The 19,798-nt window shown below is 41.7% G+C and overlaps 1 protein-coding gene across 1 annotated transcript; it reads left to right on the forward strand.

Moving 5' to 3' along the window:
* The first annotated feature begins 92 nt into the window (after positions 1-92).
* On the forward strand, positions 93-17,989 carry vps35l (VPS35 endosomal protein sorting factor like). Its single transcript, XM_074620590.1, has 30 exons — positions 93-231; positions 1,115-1,214; positions 1,941-2,123; positions 2,709-2,828; positions 2,947-2,971; positions 3,490-3,569; positions 4,329-4,457; positions 4,603-4,687; positions 4,770-4,826; positions 4,955-5,051; positions 6,072-6,119; positions 6,425-6,518; positions 7,360-7,560; positions 7,690-7,736; positions 8,805-8,916; positions 9,527-9,643; positions 9,730-9,783; positions 9,876-9,956; positions 10,055-10,117; positions 10,215-10,300; positions 10,406-10,486; positions 10,786-10,849; positions 12,273-12,371; positions 13,483-13,560; positions 13,704-13,818; positions 14,079-14,218; positions 14,421-14,586; positions 16,182-16,300; positions 17,461-17,610; positions 17,766-17,989. The coding sequence occupies exons 1-30, from the start codon at positions 107-109 to the stop codon at positions 17,862-17,864; spliced, it is 3,015 nt and encodes a 1,004-aa protein (XP_074476691.1). The 5' UTR covers positions 93-106; the 3' UTR covers positions 17,865-17,989.
* The last annotated feature ends 1,809 nt before the right edge of the window (positions 17,990-19,798 follow it).

Here is a 19,798-nt window from a genome sequence, read left to right on the forward strand (position 1 = left end):
CGTTTTTATGCTGAAACGGTTCATGAAAACGTCTCTAAATCCACGCTATCGCTGTTTTAGTAGTAATATAACACAATGTTATGTATTCACAGTATCGGTCCTGACGATGACAACAGTAAATATTGACCAGACCGCCTATTTGAGGCCAAAAACAGCGTTTTCCCAACATTTAGCACAACCAGGAAGTACTGAGATGTCATGTGATTGTAGAAACATGGCTGCGGTGCAGTGGTGAGATGCTATTTTCTTATTTAAAAACACTCCGTATCATCAACATACATTGCTTAAATTGTGTATTTATTGACATTGTGCGAATTTTGAGAATGAAATGTAGTGCAAACGTGTGTATCAGTAGCTTAATTGTAACTTAGTGTCCCAAATGAAATGTCAACATTATTCTTCAGGTTGTTAGCATCACAATAGTGTCTAATGTAGTCTAATGCAGAAATACTATGACCTTGAATCAAATGCCCTCTTTGGCTCGGGTTTGGTTTTAGTCTGGCAAAGCCTATGATGATGTGTCAAAGTTATTGCACAGGTTTTATAACAGAACTCTCATATTGGGCCACAGACCTTCATCTAGAGTTACCCTGCACTATACTCACACTTTTAACAGTCTCTTCTGCACTATATTCACTTTTTTAATAGTCGTGTATCACAGCTGTTAACCTGCACTATATTCACTTTTAACAGTTTTCTTCATCTCCTTGTATTTTTATATCTGGTATATTTTTTTGTACTTTGTACTTTGCACTACTAACTTTTTACTGCCTTTTTACTAACATGTTTTGCACTATGGAACTGTGATGCTGGAACCTTGAATTTCCCTCGGGATCAATAAAGTCACTATCTATCTATCTATCTATCTATCTATCTATCTATCTATCTATCTTTGTCTTTAATGCAAGATCTGAGATCCTGATGGGACTTGATCTGTGCTTTCAGACACAAGAGTGTTAGCATCAGTTGTAATAGCTGTCAGTAAATCAACAGTATGCTCTCTACAGTGAGTGTTCAGAGACCACTCAATGTGAACCCACATGGTGACTGGAAGGATGAACATGTCAGTAGAAACAGCTGAATCAGGTCTCCTGTCTGTCTGTTGTGTACCAAGGCGATCCAGCGGGCGCAACTATGAGGCAGAGCTCCAGAAACGTCGTCCCGAGGCTGCTCTGGTTGAGTTTGGAGACTACCATCCCCTCAAACCCATCATGGTAGACCCCTCTGCTGTTACCACTGTCTTCCTACTGTTCAGCCTCATCACAAACATCACTATCAGCACTGCACACATGCATTCACCAAAATGCTGATGTCTGTCACAACATCTGCATTCTTCCATCAGCACAGCAATAGATTATGTGATGTCTTTCAAAGTTGTTTTTTTTATTGATTATCAATAATGAATTAAACAGTAACTGTACAGTGAAAAGATTTTGTTTTGCCCAACAACAGTAACAGCACATCCGTCTACTCACACAAAAAACAAACCCACAAGCAACGACAGCCGGCCAAAGAAAATATATACTTAAGTATGGATAAATAAAGTTAAAATTATAGACAATAGAGAGGAAATATCTATAATACACTTTAATAATAGTGACAGAAAAAGTACGTCGAGAGATAAAGGAAATAGAAAAATTGGTAAAAAATGAATAAATAAAATACTAAAAAAAAAATGTCAGTCACAGGATTTGGCTCGATTTGGTGGTGAAGGGTTTCTGAAATAGTTTGAAAGACTGAAGTCCAAAACTTAAGTAAAGAAGGACATGACCAGTACATGTGAAGGAGTGAGGCAGGTGCATTTTTACATTTATTATTATGTGATTTGACATCAATTAAAATCAACAGTTGATGTTGTTAAAGGCATAAATCAGTCGTTTCTTGCATTTAATTTGATGTACCTTTAACAGCTCTGACTTTCCCCTCTCCTCTCCACCCAGGTGACGGATACGAAGACCCGCCGCGGGGCTCGTAAAGGCAGCACCTCCTCGTCTTCCTCGTCCTCCTCCTCGGTGCCCCCGGACCCCCTCAGCTCCATGATGGACGGGACTGACCCCCTCTCCATGTTTGCTGCAGCCTCGGCCACTGAGGCTCCTGCCCTGTCACACAGCGCCTCCACAGGGGTCAGTAACACTGCAGGCAGACCTATCGATACTGAGACAAATGAAAAATGAAATTACATGGAAAAATTGGAAACATCAGGTATTGGCAGCTTCATTACACATTTATTGTGTGAATGCTGATTCAGCAGCATAACTATTGGATAACCATTGTTATCCAAATCTTTATTTTTCTTCTTCAGTACATTTTTTGGTCTCCCACAAACGACTGTCCTCCATTCCAAAGGTTCATTCCGCCCAAATACTACTTTCTGTGAAAAGACTTGTAGTTTTAAAAGTTAATTCCGCCCAAATACTACTTTCTGTCTAAAGAGTTAATTAATAATTAATTTATGCAGTTCAGCATTATTCAGCCAGTTTTAAAATTCAGTTTTCATAATGCAGCTTTAAGATTTCTGTATTTACAGCAATGCTCTGCAATTCATTTCAGCTGTCAACATTCCCACACATTTTCTGCAGGAAATGCATTTTCTAGTTTGTACTGACCTTCAGAAAGTAACATTAGTCGAATCCTATTCGCCACACACAGAAGTGGAAAGAAAATGATACCCAAACCTGTTTTTGAAGGAGAGATTGTTGTGCTTCCAGGACCTGGGGAGGAAGAAGAGGGAGAAGGAGGAAGAGGCGGTGGGACCGGACTTTGAGCCCTGGTCGTCAAAACGAGGAGAGATCCTGGCCAGGTTCACCACCACTGAAAAACTCTCAATTGTGAGTCGTCCTCCATCATAACAGCAAGTTGTTCTGTTAATATAAACTAAACTAAAGACGTTGGTTTAATCAGTCTTTGTAAGACAGAAACCTAATTCCAATTTCTTTGTCTTCACAGAATCTTTTCATGGGTTCTGATCGAGGTAAGACCAGAGTTTGTATTCATCATAATAATTTCAACTAGCTGGTTAACATAGTGAAGCATTTAGCAGCTAAAGAGACGGATATTTTTTCTCAGGAGTTGGGACCAAACCTGAGCTGAAAGGAGAGTAAATATTGGACTTGAATTCACTGGGTAGAAACAGAAACACATGTAAATACGCAGCTGTGACATGTTAGCCATATCAACTTTATAAGGTGGTAATATGCCAATGTTGTGTTAACAGCCTGTTGTGTTGCCCCAAGTGGCAAAAATAATCAATCAGTACTTAAAGGTTCTTTATACGACATCCAGAGCATTAATATAGCAGCAAACAACTATTTGCTATGTAAAGATATAGAGGAGTAATGTCTACCTGAGGAGAGGATGAAGTCTCTCTCCATCTGTGTGTGTTGTAATCAGAACTTCTCCGTGCTTTGTTTACATAGCCGGGCTGGCCACACGTGCTTTTACTTTTTACTTTGGTTGAGAGCTAATACATCACTCCTGTTGTCGCTGTAGGAAAAGCTCCAAGTCCAGGATCCTCCGCTGTTTCAGAGAAAGTTCGAACTCGCTTGGAGGAACTGGATGATCTGGAGGAGGTACGTTTTTGTCTATAATTTTCTATTAAGGCTGTCAATCGATTAAAATATTGAATCATGATTAATTGCAGGATCGTCCATAGTTAACCGCGATGAATCACAAATGAATCGCACATTTTTTATCTGTTCTCTGATCAACATGGGAGTGGGCAAATATGCTTGCTTTATGCAAATGTATGTATATATTTATTATTTGCAATGACTTAACAACACAAAACAATGACAGATATTCTCCAGAAACCCTCACAGGTACTTCATTTAGCATAAAAAATATGCTCAAATCATAACATGGTAAACTGCAACCCAACAGGCAACAACAGCTGTCAGTGTGTCAGTGTGCTGACTTGACTATGACTTACCCCAAACTGCATGTGATTATCATAAAGTGGGCATCGATTGCATTAAAAAAAAAAAAGAATTGCGTTAACGTTTTATTATTGTGTTCACTTTGACAGCCCTATTTTCTATATAGCAAAGTTTCAGTTCCAAAAGGGAACATTCATTTTAAAATCATCTGCCCTCCTGGCACTGTAAGAATTAAATCAGTCCCCAAATGTTCTATTATTTGTGTTTGTATGGATACACATACTATACATACATTAAAGGCACTTCCACCGCCTCCATTGGTGCTAATATAAACTGCAAAATTCATCAACACAATAGCTTTTCATTGAAGGAAACATCATTCTCGCTAAGCAGAGTGAATCCACATTAGAGCGAGGATGTGTTTTGAACTGACTTGTGTGTGTGTGTGCGCAGGGTTCCCAGAGAGAGCTGCTGAACCTCTCCCAGCAGGATTATGCCAACCGCATCGAGGAGCTGAACCAGTCCCTGAAGGAGGCCTGGGCCTCGGACCAGAAGGTCAAAGCCCTGAAGATCGTCATCCAGGTAATCCAGCACTTGATGACACACCAAAATAATGGAGCATAGACAAAAACTCAGAAGCGCAACATCATTTCTTCATGTTCCTTCAGTCACAATGACCAACTCTTTAACCTCTTTGTAAGTACTTAAACAATGATCTGTGTTCCAGTGCTCGAAGCTTCTGTCCGACACCTCGGTGATCCAGTTCTACCCCAGCAAGTTTGTTCTCATCACTGATATCCTCGACACTTTTGGTGCGTAAAGCATCCTTGTATCTCTCGGTTCAGTAAAAACAAACATTGAACGTTTTCTGACTGTAGTCTCACTTGTCTGTAGGCCGGCTGGTGTACGATAGAATCTGGACCATGTGTTCAGACCCACGACCCCTACCAGGTACAGACACAGCAGGACTCTCCCACATCCAGTCCGATTTAATTTGAGCATTTCAACATTTTTTTTCTAGCTTCTGAGATAATGTATACATTGTCTGTGTTTCTGGCTCGTGTCCGATTCCTCCTCAGACTCGTTCACAGTCGACGATGTGAATGACACGGCCAAGGAGACGTGCCTCAACTGGTTCTTCAAGATCGCGTCCATCAGAGAGCTTCTGCCCAGATTGTATCCTTTCCCGCCATCGGGCTTCACTGCTTAAATCTTTCCCTTCTCAGATGACCAGAACTAATATCAGGCCTGTTTTGACTTGGACTTCTCTCTTTATCCGACCCTCTTTCTGTTGACTCTTTCTCTGAATTTTTCAGATTTTTTCTAATCATAAATTATTTGTGTGTCAAATTGTTTAGTCCAGAGCCCCTGCATCAGTCTTCTTATGACATTATTACATTTGGAATGATTAAAGGGATAGTTTGGGTGTTTTTGAAGTGAGATTGTATGAGGTACTTATCCATAGTCAGTGTATTACCTACAATAGATGACGACCAGCACGCCCCCAGTTTGAAGAAGCAGACAGGAGTACCAGCACAGAAGCAAAGTAATGTAATTTTAGCCACCTAAAAGAATCAATATCAATTTAAGTGTATGTTATATTTAAAATATTTTTTTCCCGGTTTACCTTCCCGTCAGACAGCTATACAGTCTATGTTTCCGACGGGGAACTGAAGCTGTTATCTTTACTCAAAAGTCACACAATAACACAAACTAACTAACCGATCAAGGCAGTGGTAGACCAGCAACTCCCCGTGTTCTGCAAGGTAAAATACGAATTTTTTTCAATGGAGTCTGGTGGCTTTGGCGAGAGCATAGACGGATATAATGGCTTTAGTTCCCCAACGGAAAGGGCTGTCTCACGGCAAGGTAAAGCGGTGAAAATATTCTGAATATAGCATACACTTAAACTGATATTGATTTCTTTATGTGAGCCTTTCTTTTAGGTGTCTAAAATACGTTGTGCTGCCGGCTATGTCCACAGCAGTACATCGCTTTGCTTCCGTGGGGTAACTCCTGTCTGCTTCTCCAAACTGGGGGCGTGCTGACCGTCATCTACTGTAGGTAATACACTAACTATGGATAAGTACCTCATACAACCTCACTTCAAAACACAATAACTATGCCTTTAAGGTTGTCTCCATGATATCCCTAATAATCCATGTGGAAATTTGACTCTTTGACCTCTGTGAACAGATACGTTGAGGCTGCCATTCTCAAGTGCAACCGCTTCCTGAACAAATGGTTAGTTTGTTTACCTTATGGGCTTTATTAGTCAGTCTTTGCACAGCAATTTTATAGTTTTTATATTTTATATACTTTTAGCTTCAATGTCCTTTTGATATTCTGCCTTTACTTGCTCCAGTTTAGCAATACTTAGTTCAGCAATATTAGATCTCTGTCATATCAATCAGAATGACGTGTTTGGGTTATTTGAAAGATTTGGGGATATATTCGTTACAACATATCAACCAAATTATCCTTTCTGCTTATGAGTATTTATTTTTGGAAAAATAACAGTTTGCTTTCTGCCCCTCCACCCTTCACAGCGGTATTCAGGAGACGCTCCCTCGGTTGACAGCCATGATCAGAGGGATAGGCGACCCCCTGGTGGCAGCATACGCCAGAGCTTACCTCTGCAGGGTAAGACCTGCTCATTTTTTACCATTTTTTTCTCTCCTGACTCCTGGTTCTGAGCCATTTCTTATCTGTCGGCTCATTTTCACCGTCTGTTTCTGTCCTTACTTTTACCCTATTAGTGGGGCGGTATTAAGATGAAAACAAAGTTGTTTTTCTCCCACTTTTGTTGCTGTTTAGACAACTGAATTTCCCTCCAGGGTGAATTAAAATCGTGTTTATGAATGTATCATTTTGTCTCACTTACCCTTAAATGTTAACCAGCAAAAGAGTAACGTTGTGATTTGGTCAAAGGGGTAAAAAAGGAGGTTTGGGGCCATTTAGATAAAGATAGACCTAGTCTTTGTCTTAAATGTAACATTAAGTCAGACTTGCTAGAGACACTTCCTTATGAGTGACTAATGTAAGACTGATTTAGATGGCCTGTCGCACAGTGCATTATGGGTGAAATAAGACACTTCACAGAAGAGAAAAAATGCCGACACCACACCCAAGTATGGGAGGAAATAACAGAAAAGGTAAAAAGCATAAATCCAATGATCGTTAGAACTGTTAAAGATGTTAAGAAACAATTGAAGAATACAGCACAAGAATCCCAAGAAGTTATGGATAAACAGTTGAAATAGCTAACTGACCTTCTAATAGATTGTTGCCATAACAACAAAGCTCTCACCTCAGGCTTAGCCAGGGGGAGAGGTGACTAACTTTCCTACCTGAAAATAAATCAGTCTTAATATTTATGCAACAGATAGACTAGTTTAATCTGACAATCTAAGACAAAGACTAGTCTTAAGCTAAGTTTATGCTGCTGCTGGCCCCTGGAGATAACGGTGCTCTCTCCCTCCAGGTGGGCATGGAAGTCGCCCCCCACCTGAAAGACAGCTTGAACCGCAACTTCTTCGACCTGCTGGGCACCTTCCGGCAGATCAGCGGGGAGATCGTCCAGAACCAGCTGGTCCTGCAGAGGGTGGAGGTGCCCGAGTACCTGACGCTTTATTCACCCGCCATCAACTGGATCCTGCAGTGCATCGCCTACAGAGCTCCAGAGGCACGCAGTCACAGAGCTTGAATTTTTCAAACTTACAGCTGTTGAATAATGGCATTTATTAGTGCAAGGGTCAAAACCCTTATAAAGGCAGAGGCACACATGTTTTTAATGTTTGTGTTTCCATTTCAGCCTCTACTAACAGAGATGATGGAGAGATGCAAGAAGCTGGGGAACAAGTGAGTGCTTTTAAAAACAGTAATTATGAGATGGATTTAATTTGTAGGCTTTATTCCTGTTAGTGAAAGGTAATGTGCTACTGTACAAGAAGTACATGCCTTCATTTTCCTCAGGATCAAAATATATATATATATTAATGTGTATAGTATTTTTGCCTCATTTCAGATCAGTTAAATCAAATCAAATCTTCACTGGTCTTTAGATATCTTTGTTTTTCAGATCAGTTTTATGGTACGATGTTTAGTAGGGAAAGGACAGCAGGGAAAAAACACATTTCTGCCACACAAAATAAAATATCTTTTTCAGATTTATATATTGCAACCAATGCAACCAATGACGAGATTTCACTAGAAGACATTGCTTCGTTTTTAAGGGTTCGCAAGTCAAAATGATTGAAAACCATTTTATGAAAATCCAGTTTATGGATCCCTAAAGTGTTAAAGAGGACCTATTATGCATATTTTCAGGTGCATACTTGTATTTGGGGTTTCTACTAGAACATGTTTACATGCTTTAATGTAAAAAAAAAACACTTTATTTTTCTCATACCGCGCTCTGTTTGAGCTCCTGCGCAGTCTGCTCTGATTGGTCAGCTGGCGTACTGTGGTGTTTGGTCAACCAAACCAAACTCTCCGCTCTAGCTAGCTTTGTTTGAGGGCGTACCAAACTAGCGGCTAGGCAGTTATTATGCAAATGTATTACTGGGTGACATCACCACGTTACGGAAGAAAAGGCGGGACTTCAAGCGAGGCGTTTCAGGCAGTTAAGGAGCAGTGTTTCTGTGGGGGAGAGTAACTCCCTTTGGCGTGGTCTTTGGGCTTTGTAACTCTGCAGATTTTTTCCGTCACAGAAAACTATATAACACACTAAAGGAAAGGGAAAAAACACAAAAGCATAATAGGTCCTCTTTAACAGATTAATACACTGCAGACAAAGAAAACAGAATGTGCTTAGCAATGTACTAAAAGTTTTACACCGCTTTTACTGCAGTGTTTCAATGGTTTCTGGTGGTGGTGAAAAAACATCCTTTTTACCACAAAGATCCAACGTGTTCCTGTTTCCCATAGTGCTTTGCTGCTGAATTCAGTCATGAGGGCGTTCAGGCCAGAGTTTGTTGCAGCCAGAGCCACCGACTTCATCGGTATGATCAAAGACTGCGACGAGGCCGGCTTCCCAAAGGTCAGAAGACACGAATGGTTGTAATACGCTGATCCAGTAAATGTAAACATTAGGGCTGTCAATCGATTGAAATATTTGATTGTGATTAATCGCATGATTGTGCATGGTTAATTGCGATTATTCGCAAATGAATTGCACATTTTTTATCTGTTCAATATGTACCTTTTAATAGAGATTTGTCAAGTATTTAAGTGGCAAATATGCTGCTTTATGCAAATGTATGTATATATTTATTATTGGAAATCAATTAACACAAAACAATGACACATATTGTCCAGAAACCCTCACAGGTACTGCATTTAGCATAAAAAAATATGCCCAGATCATAACATGGCAAACTGCAGCCCGACAGGCAACAACAGCTGTCAGTGTGTCACTGTGCTGACTTGACTATGACTTGCCCATTACATTAAACAAATTAGTGGCGTTGAAATGAATTTGCGTTAATGCGTTATTACCGCGTTAACTTTGACAGCCCTAATAAATATGTAAAGAAATATTCACAAACCTTGAATGTTGGAGTTTAGGAAATTTAAGTTTATTCTACTGTTGCGGTAGAGGTTAAAGCATCGTTTAAATTTGCTTGAAATATGATTGGTCTTCTCTCCAGCATCTGTTGTTTGGATCTCTGGGTCGCAGTCTGGCCTGCGCCGACCCTCCAGAATCCGAAAGACTGACGATCCTTAATGAAGCCTGGAAGGTCGTCACCAAAGTCCGCAGTCCTCAGGTGCAGTGAGAGTGATGTTGCTTTCACACAGCTGTTTATTTCCATGAAAATATTCAGGTTATGACTGTACATGTGATTGTTTTTAGGATTACGTCAACTGTGCTGAGATCTGGGTGGAGTTCACCTGCCGACACTTCACAGTGAGTAAAGTGCAGTTGTAACACTTAATATTATGTGGAATTTAAAGTTTCTATCACTGTTTTATCACCTTTCTTTTGTCTCTTGCTCTCAGAAACGTGAGGTCAACACCGTTCTGGCTGACGTCATCAAACACATGACCCCTGACCGGGCGTTTGAGGACGCTTACCCTCAGGTTAGCAGCTCATTGGCTAACTGTTCCCTTGAAACTGAACCGCTCCTCCCGCTGACCGCTCTGTAGTGACTCTGTCTTTTTTTTTTTTCTGCATCCAGCTGCAGTCGGTGATCAGGAAGATCCTCACCTACTTCAACGACTTCTCCGTCCTCTTCTCCATGGTGAGCAACCGCCACTTCAGAATACACACGAAGGGACGTTTGCACTCCGGAGGCCTGAAATAATCAATGACAACTGGCCCGTTTTTCTGTTTCTCAGGAGCGTTTCCTGCCGTTCCTAGACATGTTCCAGAAGGACAGTGTGAGGGTGGAGGTGTGCAGATCCATCATGGAGGTCTTCATCAGGTAAAGAGCCGCCTCAGAGACTGAGTTTGATGAATGAGATTTATTTGCTTTGTTAGTAAAAGTAAAAAAAATGTTGGACTTCTAATTGGTCTCCATCTCCTGCAGACACCAGGTGGAGCCCACCAGAGACCCGGTCATCCTAAACGCCATGTTGCACATCTGCAAGACCATGCACGACTCTGTCAAGTAGGGTATTTGTGTGTGTGTGTGTGTGTGTGTGTGTGTGTGTGTGTATGTGTGTGTGTTATACCTTTAATTACCTTCATAGTTGTTGTCTTTTAGGGGCTTGGGGAAATAGTTTTTTGTTATTATGTAATTATAGTTATTTTTTTTGTTTCTTTATAAGTTTGATTTTAGTTAAAGGGTAACTTCGGTATTTTTCAACCTGGACCCTATTTTCCGATGCTTTTGTGTCTAAGTGACTAATGGGAGAATAAAACAGACAGCCTTCATTCAGTCACCTGTCTGCTCTCTGTGTATTGCAGCGCTCTCACTCTTGAGGATGAGAAAAGATCTTTGGCTCTGCTGATCATCGGCTTCATCCGCATGGTGAGACTCTTTTGTCAGTGGTTTAGAAATCAGGCCGGTGTTATTTTGTATTTTCTTATAGTCAACAAAGCCAATCATTCATTAGTCCGTCTCTCGGTACTTTCTGACTCAGTCTGCGGCTCTAAGCAGACAAACGGACTTGTTTGTTCTTACTGAAGATGTAAATGTTTTAAAATGGCTCACAAATGCATAGTTTCATTTTTTTTTTTTTTTTTTTTTTTTTTTTTTTTTTAAGTTATTTTTTTGGAGAGATTTTTCAAGCATTTTATTGATAGGACAGTGGATAGAGTGTTGGAAAGGGGGAGAGAGAGGAATGACATGCGGAAAGGACCACAGGCTGGATTCGAACCCTGGTCCACCGCTGCTAGGACACAGCCTTGGCAATACATGGGCGCTCGCTCTACCGACTGAGCTAACCAGCCGCCCAGTTTCATTTTTTTTAAAGGTACAGTGTGTAGGATTTGGTAGCATCTAGTGGTGTGGTTGTGGAGTACCCCTCCGCTCACTCCTCCATTTCCAAATATGCGATAACGTGAGCCACCAAGTGCAAAACTATGGTAACGCCGTTCACCTCGCTCAGAGGCCATCTATTCCATAATAACACTACTTTAGGAGCAACGGAAGTCAGACGGCGGCTGTTGTACTGCGGTTTTGCACTCCGCGGCTCACGTTACTGCAGTTTCACAAGCGTGTCGGGGAACTACGATGGTCTTCAGGTAACGTAAAAACGCAAAAGTCTCTCTCTAGGGCCAGTGTTTGGTTTGTCCGTTCTGGGCTACTGTAGAAACATGGCGGAGCAACATGGCGGCCTCCGTGAAGAGGCCCTGCTCCCTATGTAGATATGTAGGGCTCATTCTAAGCTGACAAAAACACAACCATTCTTAGTTTCAGGTGATTATTATGCACTAATGAAAACATGGTTATCAATATTAATGCTAATGGATCCCCCAAAATGTTACACACTGTTCCTTTAAAGGGATTTCCTAAATAAGCTGGGCATGGTAGTTTTTAGAAATCATTACTCAATCAGGAGGAAATAGTGTATTTGTTGGGGACTATTTTCAGCTGCGGATTAATACACATTTGGTGCTCTTGTGAGTATTTGCGGCAGCAGGACGGTGTTTATCGGATTGACTAAAATAAACTACAGTGCCCATGTTCATGGTAATGAAGAAACATGTCCCTCAGTACACATTGTTGTTGTGTTTTTATCAATTTTTGGACAACAATGGAGCTCAGTGGAGCGCCTTGGTAGCCGAGTGGTTACAGCGCATGTCATACAACCACAACGTCCCGAGTTTGATTCCAGCTTTTGGGACCTTTGTTGCATGTCAAAATGTATTAAATACAATTTTGTTAAATAAAAGAAGAACTCTCTTCTTACACTCTTGTATTCTGTCTGTCTGTCCGTCATTGTGTTCAGGTTTCTTTTGGCCGTGACTTCGAGCAGCAGTTGAGTTTCTGTGTGGAGGCCAGAGCCACCTTCTGTAACCTGGAGTCAGTGCTGGTGCAGCTCATTCACGTCAGTACAAATCTGTGTTTGTATGTGTTAATTTGTGTGTGATATTCATGCACAAGCACCATCCTCACAGCCGGTTAGACTGTTATCAGGTCATTGAATGGGCGTTATCAGTGGTTATCAGCCTCATAGATGTGGGTCAGAAGGGGCCTGCTACACCCACTAGTAGTTTTTTTCATTGATTTCACATGGTAGATCACTGAAAGAAAGAAAAAAAGAAGATGACAGCGACCTCTAGTGACCGTAGAAATTATGACGAGTGAAAGCGGAAGTCAGGCGCTGTAGTATAGACAATGTGATACTCCATATCGGGTGGAGGTCGGGATTGATGGGCGATGAATGGGACAGACAACACAGTACTTTCACCTTCGCATCCCGTGCGAAACCAACAATGTGTAGTTTCACTTTCACTTTAGAAAAGTAGCTATTTTAAGCCATAACTAGTGCTGTCAATCGATTAAAATAGTTAATCGCAATTAATTGCACAGTTTTTATCAGTTCAAAATGTACTATATAGGGAGATTTGTCAAGTATTTAATACTCTTATTAACATGGGAGTGGGCAAATATGCTGGCTTATGCAAATGTATGTATATATTTATTATTGTAAATCAATTAACAACACAAAACAATGACAAATATTGTCCAGAAACCCTCACAGGTACTGCATTTAGCATAAAAAATGACTTGCCCCAAAACTGCATATGATTATCATAAAGTGGGCATGTCTGTAAAGGGGAGACTCGTGGGTTCCCATAGAACCTATTTTCATTCACATATCTTGAGGTCAGAGGTCAAGGGACTCCTTTGAAAATAGCCATGTCAGTTTTTCTTCGCCAAAATTTAGTGTGAGTTTGGAGCATTATTTTCCCTAAACTAAGAGGCTTTGTTGTCTGAACCTAAAGAAGCTGTTGTGTTTGTGTTCAAAACGTAACATTTCATGCAGTTTCACAACATGTTAGAACGTCTTGCTTTTAAGTTTTGCTTTCACTTTTACAACATAGTAGGCCCCTACTGACCCACATTGTGGTGCGTATAGCGACCGATAACGCACATTTAATGGCCCGATAACAGTCGAATCGGGTGGTCCTCAATGTTCACCTTGTCGTTTCCAGACGGTGAACCAGCTGGCAATGGAGACCAGTAGGGTGATGAGAGGGAGTCACTCCCGCAAAACAGCGGCCTTCGTCAGGGTGAGTCAACACGCACAGCATCCGATCACTGCAGGCCACCGTAGGTTCCTGCATGATGAGATTTCAGCGGTGCCTGAGAGACACATTGAGCACTGAAAGATGCTTTGATTAATTTATTGAATTTATCTTTCCCTCTCCACCAGGCATGTGCTGCCTACAGTTTCATCACCATCCCGTCTCTCAGCAGCATCTTCAGTCGTCTCAGCCTCTATCTGTTGTCCGGTCAGGTTGCGTTGGCAAACCAGTGTCTCTCCCAGGGTGAGCAGCTGCTTCCTTTCACAGTTTTTAAACAATGAGTTACAATTCAGGTCACGTTCAGGATTTTGTTTTTAAAATTTGAGGAGAAGGTTAATTCATGTTGATTTGTTTCAGCAACATTATTCTTTTGTTATCTCCCTCCTTTACTCTCGTCCCACTTCCCTTGCATCCTCCTTTCCTCATCTCTTCCTTCCTTTCTCTCTCATTTCATCATTACCTCTCGTACATCCCTTTCTCCATCCTTCTTTCCACTCCTCCAGCGGATGCTTTCCTAAAGGCAGCGGTCAGTCTTCTTCCGGAGGTTCCTCGCTCTATCAGCGTGGAGGGGAAACTTCGCTCTTCTGAGAGCTTCCTGATGGACTTCATCAACAACTTCCTGGCTATGCTGCTGGTTGTCCCGGTAACACAATCCTTTCCTCAGCCTTTCAGAACAGAAAGATGAGGAAAAAAATCATCCAAAGCGAAAAACAGTTAGCTCATCTTCATTCCTCTTTTCAGACAGCTCAGTTAGGAGTGCGTTTAGAGTCGATGGAGATGAAGTATCAAACCAACAGGCTAGTCTCCCTACAACTCCCAACATGTGTGTGTGAATGTGTTTGCAGGACCATCCAGAGCATGGTGTGCTCTACCTAGTCCGCGGTCTGCTCAACATGGTCCAGGATTACACCTGGGAAGACAACAGCGACGCCAAGGTGCGGGTCTACATCAGCGCTCTGCCCCTGCTGGCTGCCATGAGCCAAGAAACCTACTCCTACTCCATCCCTAAAGGTATATATACTATACACACTGTGTCGTAAGAATGTCTCTGAAATCAAAATTACTGCCCATGTTTGTTTTATTTTCTTTCTCAACCCTCTGAGACCCGCAATCCCGGCTGACATTTCTGTCTTTAAAAGGCTGTAGCGGACTCAAAAAAAAAACTAGAAACTAGCATGAAGATACTGATATCATATGAAACTATAGGAAACCTAAGGAATCCATTGGTACCAACCATGTCACACTAACTCGTCAGGAAGGCTAAATAACACTCCAAAGTTAGGCTAAATTTTGGCAAAGGGGTCCCTTAACCTCTGACCTCAACCTATGTGAATGAAAATGGGTTCTATGGGTACCCACGAGTCTCCCCTTTACAGACATGCCCACTTTTTTTACATGCAGTATAAATGCGTTATTTTCGACTATTCTAAAATGGTGTATTTGAATATTTCTGCATACTGGGGTCCCTAAACAGTCTTGGAATTACATAAATTGGGTATCACTGTAAAGCTGAGACTCTTGTGGATCCAATGAGCCCACTTGTATTCATGTGTGATGATGTTAGTCCCCATAGTAGCCATGTCATTGTAGTGAGACCATTTTTTGAAACTTGACCTCACTGTATAAAATGACCTGTATTGACCTCTAGGATAATCACAGCCTCATGAAACTTTACAGCCACAAACTAAAGACCTAGAGCATTCAGAGGATGGATGGCATTCCTAGCTAGATTGACAATAAGGGGGTTTCTGAGCAGTTTCCAGAACAGAAGTGATCGCGATCTAATTGCTGAAAAATGCAATTCTTGAAAAACTCTCCAAATGTCAAAAGTTTTTGATACCAAATCCCAGCATGTCTTTTTCTATGGTGTTCCTCAAGGTCTTGGTGTCTTAATGTGGTATTTTGGAGGGATTATTGATAATTTTTTATCAATTCACGAGTGGTAACATTTTTTTAAATTTAGCACCAAATCTGTTTAACAAATGGTATCAACTGAAAAATTGCGCAACAACTTATGAGACATAATAGAGCATGGGGAGGACCATCATATACTTATATCATCATGTTCTATACCCTTATACGCTTTCACAATTTATTTTAATTAATTCATTCATTCATTCATGTTTATTACAGATTCATGTCTAAAACAACTTGACACACAGTGCTGAGCTGCATCTCAAATTAATCTTCAGGGTTCCCAGCTTTCAGATGATGTACACCACTTCTATATGACATCTACTGTTGACCTACTATCTCCCCCTAAAGACCCCCTATACCCTATGGGCTCTATGTGGGTCTGTAAGGGTTAAAGACAAATCCAGCAGCATTATTTTTTCTTTTCTGTGAGCCCTCATTTTTGGAACACAAAATCCAGGATTTTCCAGAATTACAGAACAGAAGCCCCCCCCACCCAGGTACATTTCTGTTTCCATTTAGAGCACCAGGTTTACAGTGTTAAAAAAAACACTGCATAAATGTTACTGTTCCGCTTCATGACAAGAGGCTCTACTTTTCATCTTTTTGTAAGTTGTAGTGGTTTATAGAGGAATTTTATGTGAGCATTTTTTTACAACTAAATTGATCTTTTTCCTCTTTCCTGGTCTCAGTGGACTCCAATGAGACACTTTATGGAGGAGACCCCAAGTTCCTATCGGAGATCAACAAGCTGTGTGAGACTCTGATCGGACAGATCCTGGACCATCTGAAGGCGCTCGGTCGGGACGAGGTGAGGCTGAAACAGCTCACTGCCACCAGCAAGACTGCAGTGTTTTTTCCTCGTCTTGTGCTTTTTAAAAGTGTTTCCCATGCTGCACTAAGGGGCTGATCAGAGAGAGACGAAGTGTTTCTGGCAAAACAGCTGATGCGCCTGTAGAACGGGGCTGCATGCTTAACCGGAGCGATCAAATGTGATTAACGGAAAAATGTGATCGGTCTCTCTCTCTCGCGCGCTCTCTCAAAGACAGTAGCCTACATGAAACTATCAAGACATGAGATATGAATTCCCCTTTCTCTCGCACAGTGCAACAGCTAACTAGCTAGCTAGCCCTGCCGCATCTAGCGGCATCAAAACAGGAATGAAGTGGTAAAGTAGTCAAATTCGCATTTGCATGATTTGATTGGCTGCCTGGTCCAAGTGTGACATCGCTGACGAGCGTTGCGACTCTGTGCCCCGGCACTGAAAAGTTGCTGAGCATGTTTTAACTTTTTTGCGCGTCTAAAAAATGCTAGAAAAACGCGGTGGTAGAGAGGAGCGCATGCCAGGCGTGTCGTGCAATAGGAAAACAATGGTTCTGCTGGTGACGCATCTCAGTGTGATCAGCCCCTTAAAGAGGCGCTTGTGCTTCTTCCCTTTCCTTTAGCATGTTGTATAGTTTTTTGTGCATATAAATGGTCTGCTAATTTACAAAGCCCAAAGATCGACACCAAGAAACAGAAACACTGCTCCTGAACTGCCTGAAACGCCTTGCTTGAAGTCCCGCCTTTTCTTCTGTAACTTGGTGATGTCACCAAGTAACGCATTTGCATAATATCTGCCTAGCGGCTAGTTTGGCACGCCCTCAAACAAAGCTAGTTAGAGCTGATCTAGAGTTAGAGCTGGAGCGAAGTCCGAAGAGTTTGGTCAAGAGTGGCCCAGCTGACCAATCAGAGCAGACTTTTTTGGAGGGGGCGGAGCTCGAACAGAGTGCTTCAGACAGAGGGTGAAAAGAGAAAAAATAAAGCGTTTTTTGAACATTAAAGTTTGTAAACAGGTTCTAGTAGAAACGCAAAACACAAGTATGCACCTGAAAATAAGCACAATAGGTCCTCTTTAATCTTTAATTTCTTCATTAGCTGATTTCTATGTAATAACTAAAACGTTGCCATCTTCTCCTTGCCCTCCTGCAGCAGAGCACACGGCGTCAAGGCGCTCTGGCCTTTTCCCTGTTCGGTGTCCTGCTGGCTCACGGTGACCTGAGGAACAACAAGCTGAGCCAGCTGGCCGTCAACCTGTGGAACCTCAGCCACAAACACGGATACTGTGAGACTCGTGTCTCAGTGAGTTCACACCCACACCTCTAACGCATCTAACTCAAGCAAAATTGTTTAAATGTTTGCTGTACTTGGTTCAGATTACAGTCCCATTCATTTCAGTGAACATGCTTCGTGTGAACGCAGCCTTAGTGACTTCCTGTCTCTTCTCTCTGCTCCAGGTTCGGACCCTGGAATACATCAAACACCAGGCTCAACAGGCTGACATGGCCCACCTGTCAGATACAGTCCAGAGGCTGGCACTGCAATCCCGCACCTGAAGGTCAATGTCAACACTCACTTGCTCATCTTCAACCGCTTATCCGGCCAATCAATCAATGTCAACAACCTCTGTAAAATGTTTGTGCACCAGGTTTGTGTAAATAAAAGGTAGCACAAAGAAGAAGTATTGGTTTATCATTACAGATGCATTAATTTATAAGTTTGGTATTTTTATCTACAACAAGGCATCGTATTTTAAAAGATGATCATTTGTTTTGCGTGTAAAATCCTAACCTCTTATATATTCACTTATGTCTCATACTGTAAGTTGTTGCAGCAGTTTCAGGGTTGATGCCATTTGTTGCACAGATTTGATGCTAAATTAAACACGTTTTTTACCACTCAAGTATTGATAGAGATTATCAAAAAACCCTCCAAAATACCACATTAAGACACCAAGACCTTGAGGAACACCATACAGAAAAATAAAATCCATGCTGGGATTTGGTGTCAAAAACCTTTGACATTTGGAGATTTCTGCAAGAATTGCTACTGTATACCTAGGAAAGCCACACATCCTCTGAATGCCCTAGATCAGTGGTTCTCAACCTATTTTCCTTAAAGCCCCCCTACTTTTATCAAAGAAAAGCTGAGCCCCCCCGATGTCATCACCCTAAAAAAATTACAAATCCTTGAAAAAAATTCTCAATTTGAATAAAGTGATTCAGTGTATTAAATGAGTTAGCCTTCCAGCTCAGACCCCTCTTCACCACAACGGTCTGGTTCAGCGCCGTTGCACCAAACCACCTGTCCATCTCCTGCTCCATTTTACCGTCAGTCATGAACAAGACCCGGAAATACTTGAACTATCTCGCTTGGGGCAGTGATTCACACCCAACCCGGAAGGCACAGTCCATTGTTTTCCGGCAGAGAACCATGGACTCAGACTTGGAGGTACTGACTCTCATCCTGACCTTCATACTGGGCCACCCCACTCCCTGCTGAAGGTCACAGTCTGATGAAACCAACAGAACCACATCATCTGCAAAGAGCAGAGACGCAATTCTGAGGTCCCCAAAATAAATGCATAAATACATACATTGAAAAAATAAATGCAAAATTAAATCAAAGTCAGTACGAATTGAAGCTGAACCCGAGATCACACCATTGTGAGAGAGAGTGAATTTTCAGTTGTGAGAAACCACAGATAGAGACAGAACTGTTCATTATTGACAGACTGCATCCACACGAGACATCTGGAAGAACAATGTACTAGCAACCAATGGAGCCCGGTATGAACAACATGACGCCTGACAGCCACTGCAACCTGGAGAACCAAGTGCTTCAGCTGAAAAGTTTGTTGCAGCAGGAGACTCAATTCAGACTGCAGCTCAGCAATGAACTGGAGGCGACCAAACACCAGCTGGCTTGCCAGAAGAACGTAAAAGAAAAGTTTGCAGCGAAGCTCCAGAATGAAAAAAACAAATCTACAGCTTTTGAGATGAAACTTTGGCTGCTGAAACATTCACGACGGTCCAACCTGAGCTCTGTCAACGCTGACAGAGAAAAGACACTGATGGCTGAGACAGATGCTCAGAGACGGCAAGGCTCCAGCTCGGCTCTGATTGGTTGTTTTCCTCCGGTCTGTGAAATCTTGCAGATCCCATTAGGCGCACCGGAGGACACAGAGGGACATGATTTTTTTCAGATTACCTGTCTCATGCGGTCTCATGCACTGCTGTCAGGATATAGTGACTGTTTTATAAAAATAACTTTTTTAAATCATATTTGGTCCAATCCTACCCACTGCTGCTTTAAGGTCTTTATGTCTTTATAATGAAACATCATTCATGGTGCTTGATGTGGCCAATTAGAAGCAGCAGTTTGCTCTGTAACATCACCTCTACCATTCTTGTTTTTAAATAAGCACCTTTGTGGTTTTTGAGGGCATAAACTGACACGTGTTATAATCAACATTTCCCCTAAGAATAAT

The sequence above is a fragment of the Sebastes fasciatus genome, chromosome 20, assembly GCF_043250625.1.
Source record: "Sebastes fasciatus isolate fSebFas1 chromosome 20, fSebFas1.pri, whole genome shotgun sequence".
Classification (NCBI taxonomy): domain Eukaryota; kingdom Metazoa; phylum Chordata; class Actinopteri; order Perciformes; family Sebastidae; genus Sebastes; species Sebastes fasciatus.

What these genes read in the sequence shown, in the direction of transcription:
- vps35l (XM_074620590.1), top strand. Translation starts at nt 107, where the DNA reads ATGACAACAGTAAATATTGACCAGACCGCCTATTTGAGGCCAAAAACA. An exon ending in TCGCCTACAGAGCTCCAGAG is followed by an intron (nt 7,561 to 7,689) that starts GCACGCAGTCAC and finishes TTTCCATTTCAG; the next exon opens with CCTCTACTAACAGAGATGAT. An exon ending in AGGCGCTCGGTCGGGACGAG is followed by an intron (nt 16,301 to 17,460) that starts GTGAGGCTGAAA and finishes GCCCTCCTGCAG; the next exon opens with CAGAGCACACGGCGTCAAGG.